The following is a 17,058-nucleotide window of genomic DNA, read 5'->3' as shown; positions in this document are numbered from 1 at the left end:
GCATCCACTAGCTTAACATGCACCAACGGGCCAGGGAACCTGGAGCCGAGAATGTCCAAGACCTCTGCCCTGCCTTCCCTCACCGACCAGCAGGCACAGTGCCTCAGGAGGGCTGGCCCCAGGCGGTGATTGAGAAGCTCACCTGGGTTTGGATCACAGCTCCTCCTCTCAGGCGCTGGGTGGCTTTGGGTTTAAGTGATGTCACTTTCCTGAGCCCCCGTTCCCTCATCAGTGAAGTGAGTTCTCAGGAGGTCTGAGCGGCACCCTGATGATGGCTCCTCATTTTCTTCCCCTTCAAAGAGACACCAGGAAGGGCCCCCAGCTCAGGGCTGGTTCCTCCCCGAGTGTTGTTCTGACTCCCCCAGACCTGGGTTGGTTGTGCCTCTTGGGCCTCGGCCTCTCATGTGAGCGGTGGGAAGAGGGAGCTACATAGCTCTCAGGACACTCCCCATTGGATAAAGCAGTCTGGGGAAGGCTGACTTCTGGCAGAGGTGGGAGGGGCTCCGTCTAGTGGGCGGGGTGCCGGTCAAGGTGGGAGTGGAAACCTCCACGTGGGCCTGGTTACACCTGAGGTGGGAGGGGGTGCAACGATGTGGGCAGGGCTACGTTGAGACAGGAGGAGTTACGTCTGGGTGGGAGTGGCTACACCCAGGTGGGAGGGGCTGCGGAGAAGCCCTGTGGGTGGCGGGGTGGGCGGGGCTACCGGGCTGCTCCCTGGAGGAGGCACCATCTACACAGAGACTGGACAGCACGGAGGAGGCTTGGGTCCTGATCTGAGGGCAGCGGGATCGTGAGTGGCTTTGGCAGACTGGTGCCTGCTCAGAGCCAAGGCTGTGCAGGTCTCTGTCTGACATGGACACTCTAGGCCTGGGGAGGAGCTGGGGAGGACCCGTGCACCTGGCCCCACAGCCTGTGGCCTTTCCCAGACCAAGTGACTACCCATCATGGTCTGACCCAGGTCCTGTGGGGAAAGAACAGGGAATGGAGGCCCAGCCCAGCCCCAGGAGGAGGCAGGAGGAGGCAACAGGAGGGAACACCAGACCACCTGCTGGGACACAGCCTGGCCCCAGGGGTGCTCAGCCTCCCTCCTCCCATCCCTGCCTTGTGCTCTCAGTTCAGCGTCAGGACGGTGGCCACTGGGCTCCCTTATCTCTCCCACCCCGCCCAGCCCTCCTCGCTGGGCTGCCAGAGGGACCCTGCAGGCCTGTCCAGGGGCCCTTTCCCCTCGAAGTCACACAGCGGGGCCTCCTCGGGGTCCTGCCCTCCTCACCCTCATCTCACTCTCCTCCCCTGAGATCCTCCGGGCCCTTTGCTCACAAGGCCGCCCCAGGGTCCCAGGTGCACACTGGGCTTTCTTGTCCCCATCCCAGCCCTTCAGCTCCCAGGCCTCCCCAGGCCTGCCCCAGGCCGGCCTGACCCTCCCACCTGCCCCAGCCCTGCAGGGCTCCTGGGCTGCTGCTGGCCTGGCTGAGGTAGAAACATGAGATCAGTACCCACCCTGGGCTGCCACCCTGAGTGACGTGGTAGGAATCTACCATCTCTGATCCCATCTTCCTTCTGGACCAGGGCTTGGGGGCTCCGCAGGCAGGACCTGACAGTCACTGCTGGCCTTCCTCTCCCAGAACTGTTAAAGTCCTGGACCGGATTCTACACGTCCCGAAGCGGGCTGAAAGGCCTGGCGAGGCGAGCCAGCGCTCTGTTGTATGCCGGGGAGTCCATGTTCACACGCTGCATGTGGCCGGCTCCCCACCGGTTCCTGGACCCAGCCTGGGCCCTGAAGCGGCTCCAGCAGCTGCGCTGGGCAGTCTCGGAGGTAACGCCCGCGTCTCGGCCACAGCACAGGATTGGAACCCCCTGGGCGGTGCACTTCCCCTCCCAAGGTCACAGATCCTCCCAGGCCCCGGTCACTAGAGTCCACTTTACAGATGAGAGCACTGAGGTCTCCTTGGGTCACGAGGCCCGTGCATGAAGCCGCTGGGCCAAGGCCAGGACCATGGTCTGCCGGTGTCCACCTGGTGGAGTCAACAAGCTTTAGAGCCAGATTCAAGGGCAAAGTGGAGAAGCACTGGTGTCCAACATTCCTCCCTGGATTTGACAGCTCACTTCTGGGCCCCAGGCGGGTGGCTTTCCTTCTCTGAGCCCTAATTCCATGCTTGTATAATGAAAATCAGTGAGGGTGGCAATTAAATGTGGTAATGCACATAAGCCTCTGGCCTCGGTGGCTGCCACAAAGGAAGTTGTTCATAAATTTCTGCCTCTATTTGACCCCACTGTACAGATGGGGAAACTGAGACCCAAGAAGTCCTGTATCTGGTCTCATCACACAATGAGAATTGAGTTACACGGGCCATGACATTCGTGTTACCTAAAAGGAATTGCTGGCAGAACCAGTCACTGTGTGGGGTGAAGTGGATTGACTTTAGTGTCCCTCACAGTGGGCGGAATCGTGGCTTCCCTTCATGGAGCCTCAGTTTCTCCTCTGTGAAGAGGAGTTAATCCTATCCTTACACAGTGGAGACAAGTGCCAGGGTTATGTGTGGAGCGGTGGAGCAGGCTAGCAGCACTTACGGGCAGACTGGGTCATGGAGATGAAGCGGGGGTGGGTGCCCTGCAGAAGTCTGTTTTCTGCCCAAGGTCAAGGACTCCGAAGTGGGTTTCCACAAGGTCAGAAAACGTTGGGCAAGTTCATCAGCCTCTCTGACTTCAGCTTCCTCTTTTGTAAAGGGTGGGGAACCCCACCTTCTCCACCAGCAGCTGGCGAGCAGGATGAGAGCCAGTGCCCAGCGGGTGCCAGGATAGTAGGTGCTCGGCAGAGGCAGGCCCTGACCCCACTCCTCCCCTGCTTGGCCGGGGGCTGCAGGTCCAGCACCACGACGGCATCACTGGGACTCACACCCCCAACGTGACAGACATGTTAGTGGAACATCTGAGCGCAGGGGTGCAGGGTGTGCACAAGCTGATGGCCACCATCACCCAGGACAGGACCCCAGCCCACTCAGGTAAGCGAGGCCCCTGAGGTGGACGCGGTGGTCGGGCAGGGGCTCTGTCCTTTCCTGAGAAGAGTTCCTGGGGGCCGGGGAGGGGTCCAGACCGCCTGAGCTTCAGACTCTGGGTCTCCATCGCAGCTGTGGCCCCTAACCTGGCTGTGCGCTTGGGCAGGGGACTCACTTCTCGGAGGCTCTGTTTCCTCTTTGTGACTGAGGGAGGGCTGGTGTGACAGTTAGAGGCAGGAACAGTGCTAACAGGGCCTGGCATCTGCTCAGCACTCCTCATGCAGAATTTAATGTGCTGACTCACGCATCTCTGAGGCTGGAGCTGTTACCGCCCTCACTTCATAGCTGAGGACACGCACAGACAGAGGGATACGGACCTGCCCAGGGTCACACAGGTAGGGTGCGGACCCTTAGGCCTGCGCTGCCCAGCGTTGCAGAGAGGATGCAGGTGTCCTCAGGGACCTGGCCCAGCCTGGCTCCCAGCACTGGCTCCTGAGCTCAGCCTGGGCGCAGATCGTGGCAGGGCTGCCACTGCACCAGCCCCTTTGATCTGAGGGTTTCACCTGTGGGGAGCGGTTCCTCGCACCCGTTTGCTTGGCGCTGAGGGGATTCACCCCAGAGAGTCCTGGGCAAACAAGGACACGCTGGTCTCCCCACAAGTGCACGAGATTTTTTGTCCCGAAGGTGGCTGCACCTTCCCCAGGACTCCACTCCCAGGCCGCTCTCGGACACTGTGCAGCTCCCCTCTGGCCTCACTGTTCACCTGACCTGCTCTTCCTTCCCCTCAGGGTCTGGGTACAATCCCATCCTAGCTTCGGACTCGGGAAGGGCCCGGGGGACCAGGGGTGCAGGTGACAGGACACTGTCCGCAGAGACGAGGATCCAAGGACAGACAGTCTCAGAAAGAGAGCTAGAACTGGGGTCGGACTCCCTGCCGGGGGGCCACTCCATCCCCCTGAGCTCACAAGGGCGGCTCCCCCGAGCAAGGGGGAGGTGGAGACACCAGAAGGGCATCGCAGCCCCGGAGCTGCCGGGCGGGGCTGGGGGCTGGAACCGTGTGGTGTGCTCAGGGACCTGGGGGTCATTGGACGTGGATGTGCTTAGGGCACATGGGGTGCGGGATGGAACAGAAACGGAATTCAGACCCACTTCGCGGGGGCCTCCAGTGCTGAGCTAGGTGACTGAACTTGACCCTCCAGGCTCCAGAGAATTCCCCACTCCTTGAATGCCAAGCGCTCAAAGCTTTGGAGCCAGGCCCTAGGAGCTGGGCCACCTTGGGCAGGTGACTCTACCCCTCTGGGCCTTGGTGTCCTCACCAGTGAAGTGGGGCTGACAGGGAGAGATGCGTGAGGCGCCCATGGACCCTGAGCTTCCAGAGGGACACTGAGCTCCCTTCCCACCTCCCCTGCCTGGAGGCCAGGGCGGCAGGACGAACAGACTGGGGCGCTGCGTGCGTGGGCACCACGTGTCTGCCTGTCCCTCTCCCCCGGACCCTGCAGGGCCGGCCTCACCTGCCTGTTTCTCAGCTTCCCTGGGCACGCAGGTGTGCCGAGTGAGTCAGATGGCAGCAATAAAGCCTTGCCTCTGTGTGCAGGCCCAGAGCCTGGGGGCCTCTTTGCCGTGGTCTACAACCCCCTGGCCTGGACAGTCACCACCATCGTCACTCTGACTGTGGGCTTCTCTGAGGTCAGCGTCACGGACGAGTCAGGCCGCCCGGTGCCTGCGCAGGTATGGGCGGGAGCTGCGGCCGGAGGCGCGCCTGCTGTTGCGGCACCTGCTCTGGGCTGGGCACCCACAGAAGTGGGAGCCTTTACAGTGAACAGGGGACAACCCCACTGTCACTGTGAGAACACTGTCATTGGGGTGTGCATCCACCAGGGTCACTGGGATCCACCCAGCGGACTGACTTTGGGCATCTGATTTGGCCAAAAATGACTCTTCTGTTCTCTCCCTGGAAGGTCTCAGGGAGGTCTGGGCGGCACGGGAGGCGCCCCCTCCTCTGCTCCATGTGGAATAGATACATTCTGGTGAATTTCCACTTTGTGTGGGGAAGGCCGTCGGGAGTCTTAAAGCAGATACTGAAAGAGGCGCTGCATCAGGGGCTGGGCACGGGCGGGCTGTCTCTGCGACACCCAGACAGGCAGCGGCAGAGTGTGGTCCCCGTCTCCTTCCAGGGCCTGAAGCCGGAGGTGCTTCCAGAGGGCACCTACCTGTCACCCAGCCAACCCTCCAGGGGAGAGGCAGAGAAGGTGCTGCCGTGAGGCAGACATTCCGGGAACACTCTCCAGTGCCCATTTTGGGCCTGGGCCTGGGCTGAGTGCTGGGCTCTGGACACTGGAGTCACCGCGGGGGTCAGGGAGCAGACACAGGAACGGAGAGTCAAGGTGTGCTGCGATCACCCGCGGGCCTGGGCAGCAGCCCTCAGCTGGGCCAGAAGGCGGAGCGAGCAGCTCCCCTCCGTGGACGCGGGAGAAGAGGGTGCTGGCTTGAGCAGACTCAGCACGTGCACCCCTTCCGCGCCCACAGGCAGTACCCACCAAGAGTAAACGCACTCAGATATCCCTGGAGCCCCTGCTGTGTGTCAGGCCTCACTGTAGGTGCTGGAGAAGCTTCAGTAACCAAGGAGACAAAGTGCCTGCCCTCAGGGCTCATGTTCTAGCCGGAGAACCAGGCAGGAAGCAAAGTAGGAAAATACAGCCCTCGCTGGATGGTAACTGTGGCGGAGGGAATCCTTCAGCACAGGTGTGGGGGGTGTGCGGTGGGACAGTGTAGCTGCTTTAGTTCAGAGAAAGGCCAGGTGGAGGGGCTCAGAGAGGCACCTTTTCCCTAGAGAGTGAGGGTCCCCCCTGCAGGTCCTCGGTGTCCTCCTCCGACCCCCTTCCTTAATCAGACAATGTGGGGATGGGGAAAGGGCAGGAGCGAAACCCCGAACACCTCCCCCCATGGGGAAGTTGGAGGAATGAGAGACAAAGGCGCTCCCTCCAGAAAGGAAGCCCCGCAGACAGAGGGGACAGTGTGAGCACAGGCTCAGGGCAGGACACAGCAGCGAGGGCTGGATAGGAAGGCGGCCGGTTTGCAGGCCCCAGAGGAGAAGGGGGGCAGGAGGGAGAGGAGGCTGGGCCTGGGTCCTGCTGAGCAGGGAGGGTGCAGGGAGGGGACCCAGCTCAGCCCAGGGATGGACCACCCTGCTGCCTCAGCGGGCAGCAGGCACTCCATCCTGTGGGCGTGCGGCCGCGGGTTACTAAGGACACTGAGGCATCTTCCAATCCTGACGTCCATCATTTCATCCCATCCCGCTGGCCGTGCAGGTCCAGAAGTCAGGGGATACCCCACCCGCACATGACCTGCACGTGCTGACCACGATCCCGGGGCTCAGCTACCAGCACTACAGCATCAGGCCCATCAAGAGGGCCCATGAGGACACCCAGGAGGCTGCTGCCACCGTGACCAGCGCCACGCAGTTTGGCCGCAGGCTCAGGGGACATGCCAGGCACTTGGGCAGGCGCCTGGTGCCTGTGAAGAATGACTGCTACACTGTGTTCCTGGACCAGGAGACCAACCTGATGCACAGCGTCTGGGAGGGGTGAGGTGCAGCCACCGCTGGCTCCGAGGCGAGGAGCGCCCTGGGGCCTGGGCGTGCCCTGCCCTCACCGGGTCTGCATTTCCTCCCCTGCCTGGGGGCCTGGGAAGGACCTGATGGTGCTGAAGGCCCTCGCAGTGCCGAGCTGATGTCCAGGCGTGCGTGTCTAGGCTAGGGCAAAGAAGGCTTTCCTGAACTTGTTCATTTCTAAGGTGTGAATCCACGGAAAAAGGAATGTTGAGAGATCCTCCCTGGGGGAAATATAATAGTCACGGTACCCACTCTTTTAAATTGGGAGAAACATAAAATCCATACATCCACCCACCGCCGCATCCATCTCTCCACTCGCCCCGCCACTCATCCATGCATCCACCCATCCATCTTTCCATCCATGCACCCGTCCATCCACCCCGCCATCCGTCCGTCCACCCATTTATTCACATGTTTAATCAACGGCAGCTATTGGTTGACAGCAGAGAAGGCATCTGACCCCCAGGGAAGTCCTCCCAGAGTTTGGAGCACCCCCTGCCCCGTCCATCCTCCTGTCACATCCCAGGCAGTTTTCATTCCTCCTCAGCGGCCTCTCCCAAGACAGCCGCTTCTGTTTCCTCATGTGCCTCCTGACAGGAGCAGAGTTTGGGAGGAACAGGAAGCTTGGGAGGAGCCCCTGGCAGAAAGCGAAGGGGAAGAAGGAGGGGGAGGGGGAGACAGAGCAGAGGAGGGAGTGGGGCGTTGGCGTGAGGTGAGTGTCACCTGGAGCTCAGTCAGCTGTCAGCAGCTGTGCAGGCACAGACCAGGACTCCCCTCACCTGGGCTCAGCGCAAGTCCAGTCCTTCAGTCAGACAGCATGAGGCGGGGAGGCGGGGAGGCGGGGACAATGGTCTAGAGGCTTGTCTCCAGACCAGGTGCGTGTGTGTCATCGAGTGTCCTCGTAACTGTCCCTTAGGCTCTGTGGAGGGTATTTTTGTTCACTCCTGATTCGAGGCTGGTGTCTGCGTACAGGGATTGTGAGCGTGGTTCCCAGCACAGGGATAATGCCCAAGAGACATTGTCCGCCACGATCATACTGGTTTCTCTCTCCCGCCTCTGCAGGCAGAGTAACCGCACAGTACGCGTGACCCAGGAGTTCATGGAGTACCACGTGAACGGTGAAGAGGAAGACGGTCTTATTTCAGATAATTACGTGTTTATGCCCAAAGGTGCCGCAGAGCCAGCGTGGGAAGCTGTGGGGATGGAGATCGTAGAGGGGCGGCTCATGACCGAGATCCGGCAGTTCTTCTACAGGTGAGGACGGCCCCGCTGGCTGTGCGCAGAGGACGCTGGCTGGGCAGGTGCTTGGGGAAATGAGGGTCCATCCTTGCTCCAGATGCCCAGCTCCTAGTTCTGTGCTTGGCACTCGGTCGTTCCTCAATGAAAGTTTAATGCAGTGATGAACTGCTCCGAATCTCTGCAGACCTGGCTGTGCTGTGTCATCTTGGTGCATCTAAGTCCAGAGGTGGGACCAGCACCCATAGTGGCAGTGACTTACATACCAGAGCAGGTCTGGTGTTCTCATTAACAGCACAGACATGAGCCACCCAGGTTGGCTGGTGCTCAGCACCGTCAGGGACCCGGGCTCTCTGCCTGCCCTGCGCTGCCTGCAGCAAGGAGGGAGGGAGGGAAATGAGGTAGGAAGGAAAGAAGGTGACACAGGAAAAAATGTGGGGTGAGAAAATGACCACGTCGCAGCTTTCAGCTGGCTGTATGGGACACACCCCACCACGTGTGGGTCCTAGGCTTCAAGCAGGAAAGATTCGAGGGTGAGCCACGGCTCAGTGAAGGTGGATTTATTCTGAAAGCTACATACTCCATGGACAGAATGCGGGCTATTTCAGAAGGCAAGGGGAAGGCCATGAGGCGTGGGGCTGGATGCTCAGTTTAAAGCAGAAGTGGACTCACACTCCGCAGACAGAGTGCGTGCCTCTCGCTCAGGAGCGCGAGCGGCCCTGGGCTGCGGGGCTGCTAGTTTTACGGGCTCAGTAACTTTGTATGCTAACAAATGGGAGGATTTTTCCAACTACTTTGGGGAAGAGGCTGGGATTCTCAGTAGCTGAGCCACCACCCACTTTCTGACCTTTTATTGTCAGCCTGAGAAGGGTCCTGGCGCCGGTGGGGAGACTCATTCACCATGTTAACGTGCTGCAGTGGGCGTGTGGTGAGCGCGAGTCTCCTGGAAGTCAGGTCTCCTGCCATCTTGGGCCTCAGGGCCTGCTGGGAGCTGGATCTTCCACTCTCTTGGTGTTAGTTGCTGTTACTCCTTGAATGGCCGTGCCCTGCCCCCTTCCTTCCTGTCCAAAGGCAGGGCCGTCCAGAAGCTGCCAGAGCTTGACTCGCCCACTCTGCTTCCCCTCCAGGCAGGTGAACGACACTGACCACACACACGCCATCTACACCCGGCTGGCCCGCGGGCCTCAGGGCTCTGGCGGGGAGCTGCTCTGCCATCGCATAGAACAGGAGTGCCGGGTGGGCCCCTTGGAGCTGAACCGCGAGGCCATCCTGAGGACCAGCACCGATCTCAACACTCAGCGGGTTCTCTACTCGGACAACAACGGCTACCAGATGCAGCGCAGGACCTACAGAAACTACGCGAACAACACTGTCTCCCGGGTAGGCCCTGCGGCGCCCCGTGGGCACAGGGCCCGCAGACGCAGCGCCGATGGCACTTCTGCAGCCGGCGGGAGGGACCCCTATGAGCACCCACGGTCAGCAGCAGAGTCTAGAGCATCTCTCTGAACCTCCGCTGCCCCACGTGTGCCGTTAGTGGGTGAGACCCAGGCTTGTTCAGACCTGTGCCCGAGCTCTGGTGCCACCGCGTGTGAGGGAAGTTGCTGAGGCCTCCTGTGTGCCCCTCGGGTCCTCTTCTGTCAGATGAGTGCCTCACTGGGGGTCACTCTGGGGATAAGCAGATGATGCCTGTCTAGGCCTGAGCGGGCTTGGACCCTCATTGGCTCCTCTCAGTAGACCCACTGCCAGGCCGCTTGGTGAAATGGCAAACACAGCCTGAATTCCGAAATCAGTTCAGCTCCCAGACCCTTTGCATCCAGCAGAGTGACCAAGGGCAGGTCACCTGGCTTCCCTGGGCCTCTGTGCTCTTCTGGGAAAGGAAGTGACCTCCCCTCAGAAATCTGGGGGTCAGCTGGGACAGTCCAGGCGCAGGGGTGTGCGGGGCACCTCTTATGCCTCAATCAGCGTTAGCTCCTCCTCCTTCCAGGGGACCCCGTGTGGGGGTTGTGACCCCTCCCTGCTCTGCCTTCCTTGAGTTTCATTCCCTGTCATTTCTATTGGCTGCTTCTCACCCGCTGTGGCCGAGGCTCCAGAAAGACCAAGGCCGTCAGCCCAGGACGTCTTGCCCCAACAGAGCAAAGAGCATGGGCTCTGCGACCACTGTTCCAGCCCAGACACAGGCCCTTTTCTATCTCGCAACCATCGGCCTAGGGCTGATCTCAGCCTGGACTGGCACACACCCCTTCATTCCCCCCCGAAGCAGTTGTGCGGGGTGGTTTGACCCCATGTTACAGATCGGGAAACTGAGGCTTGGGCATCTGAGTCCCCATCTCATACGGTCAAGAAGCAGAAGAGCTGAATTTCAATCCAAGTCGGTCAGTCTAAAACGTCAGATCCCCAAACCCTGGCCACCAACACCACACTGAGCAGCCACCGTGCCTGTGCGGGGGGCTGGCTCGGGGGCCAGAGGTGATCCAGACCAGGTGTCCTACCAGGCCCTTGGCCCCTACCGCCAGCCTGGCAGTGTTTCTGTCCACAGAATTACTACCCCATGGCCCAGGCGGCCTTCATCCAGGACAGAGGCAGCCGGCTCGTGCTGCTGTCGGAGCGGGCCCACGGCGTCTCCAGCCAGAGGAGCGGGCAGGTGGAGGTAGGAGGAGGCCCCTCCGGACCCCCGGGGGTGCGGCAGGGGCGAGGCGGGGCCTGCCACACAGCTCTTCCCTGCAGGTCATGCTCCACCGGCGGCTCTGGAACAAGTTCGACTGGGCCTTGTGGGACAACCTCACACTGAACGACACCACCGTTGTCCGCCCTGTGCTCTGGCTGCTGCTGGGACCCCGCACACTCACCGCCGGCCTGCGCCAGAGGAGTGGGCTGGCGCTGCGGCACAGGCCCGTGGTGCTGCTGAGAGAGCTGAATGGTAAGGGGGTCCTCTCAGTGCTCGTGTCGTCACGGCCCAGAGGGAGCCGGGCTGGCCGGGGGTGGGGACGGGCTTGTGCCCTCAGGGGTCTGGGCTACTTCGGGGCAGGAAGGGACTCAGGGACCTCTGATCCCAGCCCCTCATTTAAAATATGGGCAAACTGAGGTGCAGAGAGGCTCAGCGCCTCATTCAAGGTCATATGCTAGTCAGCGCACAGCTGGGACTCAGCTCCTCCCACCACACACCTTTTCCCTGCGTCGCCTCCCTTTTGCTCACTGACGTCCCTTTCTCTTTATTAATATGATGCAAGTCCACCTCTTACTTCAGGTCCGGAGGCTCAGCATTTAAAAGACTGGTTTTACCTAAATTAAGTATGCCGTCACCAGGTGAGGGCGATTCTTATCCATGTTCTGATCTGCAAGGTTTATGCACTGACTCTGCTGAGACTTCTGTAGATAAAGTCCCTCCAGTTTGGAAACTTTATGGAAAAACATTGACCGTGAAATGCATTAAACAATGATTGATTTAAAGACGATGCTATGGAGAAGCCTTAAAACCTTAAAGACCTAAATACACTACGGGATCGACCATTCCCACTACAGGAGCGCCTCATTTCATGTGTTTCTCTTTATTGAGCTTTAAAGAGACTGCCTTTTTTATAAATTAGAATTATCAATTAGGCAACCCCGTGTGGAGCAAGCCTGTCGACAGCATCCTTCCAACAGTCTTTGCTCAGTTGACATCTCTGTGTCACGTTGTGGGAATTTTCTCAGTATTTCAAACTTGTTCATTGTTGTTATATTTGTATGGTGATCTGTGATCAGTGATTTTTGATGTTGTTATTGCAGAAGATTACAACTCACTGAAGGCTCGATGATGTAATAATATTAAGTAATAAAAATCCTATAATTTCATGTTTCTACGCTGACTTCACAGGCATGACGCTATTGCGCACTTAATAGCCTGCAGTACAGAGCAAACCTAACTTTCGTGTGAACTGGCGCAGCCATTCGTGACTGGCTTCACTGGGGTATTTGCTTTATTGCACTCGTTTGGACTGAACATGCACTACTGCCAAGGTTTGCCTGCGATCCTTCAGCTGCGTTTAGCCTATTCTCCCTTGCAGAAATTTTGGTGAAGATTTGACTTAAGATTTTCCTTATTTCATTACAGCCAGTCCTTACAGGGCATTAGTGAGCAGGTGGGCTGTAGGTGGCTCATTTTCCCACCATTGATTGAGTGCCTGCTGTATGCTGCAAGTTGTGCATGCATTAGGCCCAGGCCCTCTCCTGAAGGTTTCTCGGCGGCTGTCCATTGGAGAGACAGGCTCACCCAGGTCCGGGTTCAGGATGGAGAGGGAGCGGTGCTGAAGGGAGGGCCTGGTGTGTGTAGGTCTGGTGGAGTTGGAGACCTCAGACCCAGTGGAGGTCAGGGACCAGCTCTGAGGGCTATCAGGTGATGTTCTCTTGTGTGGCAGTAAAGAAACCGAAGGACAGCCACTGGGGCAGAGCCTGGGGAAGCTCGTGGAGTCGAAGGAGAAGCTGGACAAGAGGCCTGTCAGGTGGGAGACAGGGCAGCTCTGGGCTTCTCGAGAGCAAGTGTTCACGGCCATCTCCCCCAGGACTGCCAAGAGCTGCCTGCCCGGCCACCTCCAGGTCCCAGGTGCAGATTCCCAGGAGAGGGGATGGGACTGGCCGGTAGGGTCGGGGGCTGCTCCTGGATCAGTCAGTGCTTCCTTCGTGGCAGCTGAGAGCCTTTCCCACAGAGGGGATGTTGCCCTGGTGAAAAAGCTCCAAGCCCGTGGTCGGCTCCATCCACAGGACCCACTCTGGTCTCTTCCGGTTACACATGAGAGAAACCAAAACTGAGCCACAAGGAGCCTTTATTCTGAGGCCCACAGAACAAGGCAACGGCGAGGATGTAATTGTGCCTCGGGTGCTGGACCCTTCACGCGGCGGCCCCTCTGTCTGCAGACCTTCTTCCTCCCCCTCCTAGCTGGGATGTGGCTGTGAACAGCTCTGGGGCCACATGTCTCCCCTCCACCCAAAAAGAACTGAGACTCAGACTAAGGTCTCAAGAGCAGAGGTCCAGGGAAAGATTATGATTGGTCCTGGCGAGATCACGTGACACAGGCCTGGACCAATCACTGTAGCCTCGGGTATTGTGAGGAGATGGCAGCTCCAGCTGGAGCCCAGAGGTGAACAGACCGTTTCCTGGAAGGAGGGGGGCTGAGGTCCTTCTGAGCAGAGACACCGATGGATGACCAACAAGGGGAGCTGGCTTCCAACACTGGACAGAAACAGGGCTCCAAGTGCACTTCCTGTGTGATCTGGAAGAAACAGTCCCCTCTCTGGGTCTCAGTTTCCCCATCTGTAATTTGAAATGACTGGGCGAGAGATTCAAGGCTGTTTGGGGCATTTGCACCAGCAGATGCTTCAGGCTGACTGGGGGGTGGGCTACATGTGGGAGGGCTGGGAGACCAGCTGGAACGGGGGACTTAGAGAACTCCGAATGCCAGAAGGAGGAGTTTGGTCTCAGCCCTCTCCTTGTCATCCATCTGCCTTGCAGAGACTGCCCAGGATGGCCCAGGCCCCCAGCAGCAAGAGGCTGTGACTCTGCCCCCAAGTCTCCACCTGCAGACCCTCAGCATCCCCGGCTGGAAGTACAGCTCCAACCACACAGAGCACCTGTGGAATCTCCGGAAAGGTGAGGCACGTGTTCATGTGTCCAGATTCACTCCTCTCTCCCCATATCAACCAGACAAAGGAGCTCTCCTCAGAGCTGTCCAGGCTCTATATACCCTGGTTCTCTTGTCTGCTAATGGGGAGAACGAGGCCCACAGAGAGGCAGGTCGCTCAGGAAGCCTGGGACAAGGCGTACCTGGATGCCATCCAGACAGCAGTGACAGTGTGCAGAGGGAAGCCCCCAGCAGGGCCTCAAGGAGGGCTTCCTGGGGGAAGAAACACCTGCCAGGAACCAATTCATCACATTGCTGAAGCCCCTGCGGCACCTGATCTGCCACTATACACCTGAGCACCTCCCTAGCAGGGCTGACTGTGCCTCAGCCACTATCCTGTTCCCAGAGACCCACTCAGGGCTGGCACACCCCAAAGTAAGTGTCTGTGGAAATTAGGGGAAAAGGGAAAACTAAGAGACAAAGGCTGAATACTGCCTTTGTATCGGATAAAGTGGGTGTTGGAGAACATAGCTCAATCCGGCAGACACGTGACTTTCCAACACTGACCACTAGCATCTCCACCCCTACCTGTTATATAAGACGAGGGGTAGGGGGTCTCCCCTGCAGTAACAGAGCCTTCCCTACCCACCTGTGTGCGAGGCCAAGCCCACTGAGAACGCTTGCACTGGAGGCAGCTTCTACTATAGAAGAGGACCAGGGGGCTGGGCTGGACCAGTGCTTCCTTCCAGAGAGCAGTGAGTGAGGGGCCAGGTGAGGTTTGCAGGCAGGGATGGCACAAGTGCCCCCTGCATCCTCAGTCGCTTACAACCCCCGTATGAAATAGGCTATCTTCATCACCATCATGACCGTCATCACCACCACCGTCAGCCACACCGTCACCATCAGCATCTCGGGAGCTGAAGTCCCGTGTGTTTCTGGAGCTTTGAACCTTAAGCTCAGCACTAGGAACACAGAGAGGAGACTTCGCGAACCTCTTGTGCTGCATTAACAAAGAGCCCAAATTCTCACAGTACTGCCACGGCACGAGGTCACTTCACCCCCACGCCACGTGTCCACTGGGCTCAGCAGGAAGGCCCTTCTCACCTGGTCTCCAGAGACCCCTCGCAGGCTGCTACGCCACCTGCTTCCTCAGTCACAGAGACAGGAAAACGCTTCTGTGGGCCACAGTGCTCGCACTGTGTTGGCCTCGGGGTTGCCTGGCTGCACCATCCTCCCCGAGGGCCGAAACAGAGAGAATATTCCAGAGAACTAGAAGATTGAAGGCGGGCTCAGTGATGGCCACAAAGCTGAATGAGGACCGAGACTTTCCAAACGTCAGAATTGGCTCCTGTGTGGGTGGTGGGAGGCATTAGAGTCAGCTGGACCTGGGCTGGAATCCTCCCTCCCACCTTCTGTTGCTCACCAGCTGTGTGGCCTTGGGCAAGTGTCTGCCCTTCTCTGAGCCTCAGATCCTTGTCTGTCAAGTGGGGGCCATGTCAGCTGCCTCCCAGGGCGGTTGAAGATGTGAAGTTGAGGTGAGTGTGTAAAGTACCAGGCACAGACAGGGGTCCTCACTGCCACCTTCCTGTGTCCCTAAGGCCATCCACGAAAGGCCAAGGCTGACCTCCGCCGTGTCCTGCTGCGGATCCACCACCTGTATGAGGTGGGGGAGCACCCGGTCCTGTCTCAGCCTGTGACAGTGAACCTGCAGGTAACCTGCCCCCACCTTGTGTCCCGCCCTCAGGTCACTGAATCAGCCTCTTGCCCCCCAGCAGATGCACACAGGGAGACAAACCCAAGCGCGACCATCCTGACTTGGATGCCCCTGGGCACAAAGGAGGGAGGGTCAGTCTCCGGGGGACGGGGGGAGGCGCCCCCCTCCTTCTTTGATGTCTTCTGGGCTGTCAGTTGTGACAACATGCCTGCATTTTGGTTGTTTCACATTTATTCTTGTGATAAATCTTTTTACACAACACAGATGTTACTTATGTGATCAGAAAACACAGTAGATTTTCACACAGACTTCCTAGATGGTGATCAGTCACAGAATCCAGGGTGTGGGTCATGGAGACTCTGCTGAGCAGCGCGGGCCCCCTGGGCTCTGGGCCTAAGACTCCCCACCTCTGAATGGGGAGGGCGGAGTCTCTGCCTTCAGGGCTGCTGAGAGGCCCTGGGGTGCTCACGTGCACACAGGGGCCTCACACCTAGGAGGCTGGTGGATTTGTGTCCCCGGACCCCGACCTCCGTCCTCGCTCCCCTCTGACCCCCACTAACAGGTGAGGCGCCTGCTGCCCGGACTGACCACCTTCTTTCCTCAGAAGCTGTGAGGAGACGCCTGCTTTCTCCCCAGTTTGCTTCTCTGTGGGGCTGTGGGCTCGTTACTCATCTCCTGCTCACAGAGAATTTCCGAAAATCTCTGTGTTGTGGCTCTGGCCCCACTGGTACCTGTGTCCTCCACGGACTCTGGAAGGACCCAGTAGCCCACCCGGAGCTGCCGTTGCGATGCCTTCCCATCGCCCCCCTTTCACAGCTCTCGCCTCCATGCAGGCGGGTGGACGGCCTCTTTCCTCCCCAGGGTCCTTCCCTCTGTCATCACGGACCTGCGGACCAGGTGACCTTCATCTTCCCACCTGGCCTTCATCCGTGCACTGGCTTTATTTCTTCTGTTGTCACCACTTGGTCACAGAAGCACATGTAAAGGCAGAAGGCGGGATGGGAGCAGCACACAGAGCCTCGCCCTCCGCGCCTTCTCCTCCCACCAGCACAGGGAAGCCCCTGCAGACAACCCCAGCCCTCCGGTCGGCAGAGTGTCCTTTCCTTACAGTGGCCAGAATGGCGGCCTCCCTCCCCTCTGCACGGGGGGCTGGGTCGGTGCTTACTGGGGAAGAGGGGATGGAAACCAGGACTGGCTCCATCCCGGGTCCATGCAGGGCGCCACCTGAGCAACGCTGGGAGGAGGGGCCGATGTTGGGGGAAGTTCAGTTGCCTGCCGCCCCCTGGGCCTGCTCATCCAGCTGGGCACCTGGGGACGCACGCTCCTCCCCGGCCTCAGTTCCCTCACCTGTAAAATGGGGCTGCCCATCCTGCCCCTGGAGATGTGCTTCGGGAACGAAATGCAGGAGATGCTGCGCCCTGGGCCGCGGTGCGCCCGCCCTTGCTTCTGCTTCGTTCTCTGCTCAGATCTGGGGCCTCGGGCAGCTCACCCCTCCCTGTGCTCCCGTCCCACAGTCCGTGCTGCGGGGGCTGGGCTCCGTGCTGGCGGTGGAGGAGCGCTCGCTCACCGGGACCTGGGACGTGAGCACGCTGCACCGCTGGACGTGGAGGACCCAGGATCGTCCCCTCCACAGAGGTTTGGGCGCCCCTGGTTCAGGCTCCACCCGGGATTCCCAGCCCGCCCTTCAGCCAGGATCAGGAACTGGACAGGCTTGGCTCAGATCCCGCTCTGCTCCTTAAGACCCGTGTGACCTTGAACAGGCTGCCCTCCTGCTCTGAGTCTCAGCCTTCCTGAACGCACCACATTAGGTTAAGGAAGGCTTCAGGTCAGCCTCCACCTGCCAGGAGTCCACACAGGTGGTCTGTGCGTGTGTGTGTTTCTCCAAGACCATACCCCTGCCCGTGCCTTGGG

The 17,058-nt window shown here is 59.4% G+C and overlaps 1 protein-coding gene across 1 annotated transcript in view; it reads left to right on the top strand.

Moving 5' to 3' along the window:
* LOC102540711 (epididymis-specific alpha-mannosidase) overlaps positions 1 to 17,058 on the top strand; it is a 35,029-nt gene that overhangs the window by 16,846 nt on the left and 1,125 nt on the right. The window contains exons 8-18 of the mRNA XM_072946520.1: positions 1,623 to 1,813; positions 2,861 to 2,999; positions 4,588 to 4,721; positions 6,302 to 6,576; positions 7,666 to 7,857; positions 8,967 to 9,219; positions 10,376 to 10,486; positions 10,564 to 10,756; positions 13,325 to 13,462; positions 15,032 to 15,144; positions 16,662 to 16,782. Of these exons, the coding sequence (XP_072802621.1) occupies positions 1,623 to 1,813; positions 2,861 to 2,999; positions 4,588 to 4,721; positions 6,302 to 6,576; positions 7,666 to 7,857; positions 8,967 to 9,219; positions 10,376 to 10,486; positions 10,564 to 10,756; positions 13,325 to 13,462; positions 15,032 to 15,144; positions 16,662 to 16,782 (1,860 nt within the window). The remainder of the gene's footprint in view (positions 1 to 1,622; positions 1,814 to 2,860; positions 3,000 to 4,587; positions 4,722 to 6,301; positions 6,577 to 7,665; positions 7,858 to 8,966; positions 9,220 to 10,375; positions 10,487 to 10,563; positions 10,757 to 13,324; positions 13,463 to 15,031; positions 15,145 to 16,661; positions 16,783 to 17,058) is intronic.

This window comes from Vicugna pacos, chromosome 2 (assembly GCF_048564905.1).
Source record: "Vicugna pacos chromosome 2, VicPac4, whole genome shotgun sequence".
Lineage (NCBI taxonomy): Eukaryota > Metazoa > Chordata > Mammalia > Artiodactyla > Camelidae > Vicugna > Vicugna pacos.
Note: the sequence above shows the minus strand (reverse complement) of the source record. Positions and strands in the feature narration are given on the sequence as shown.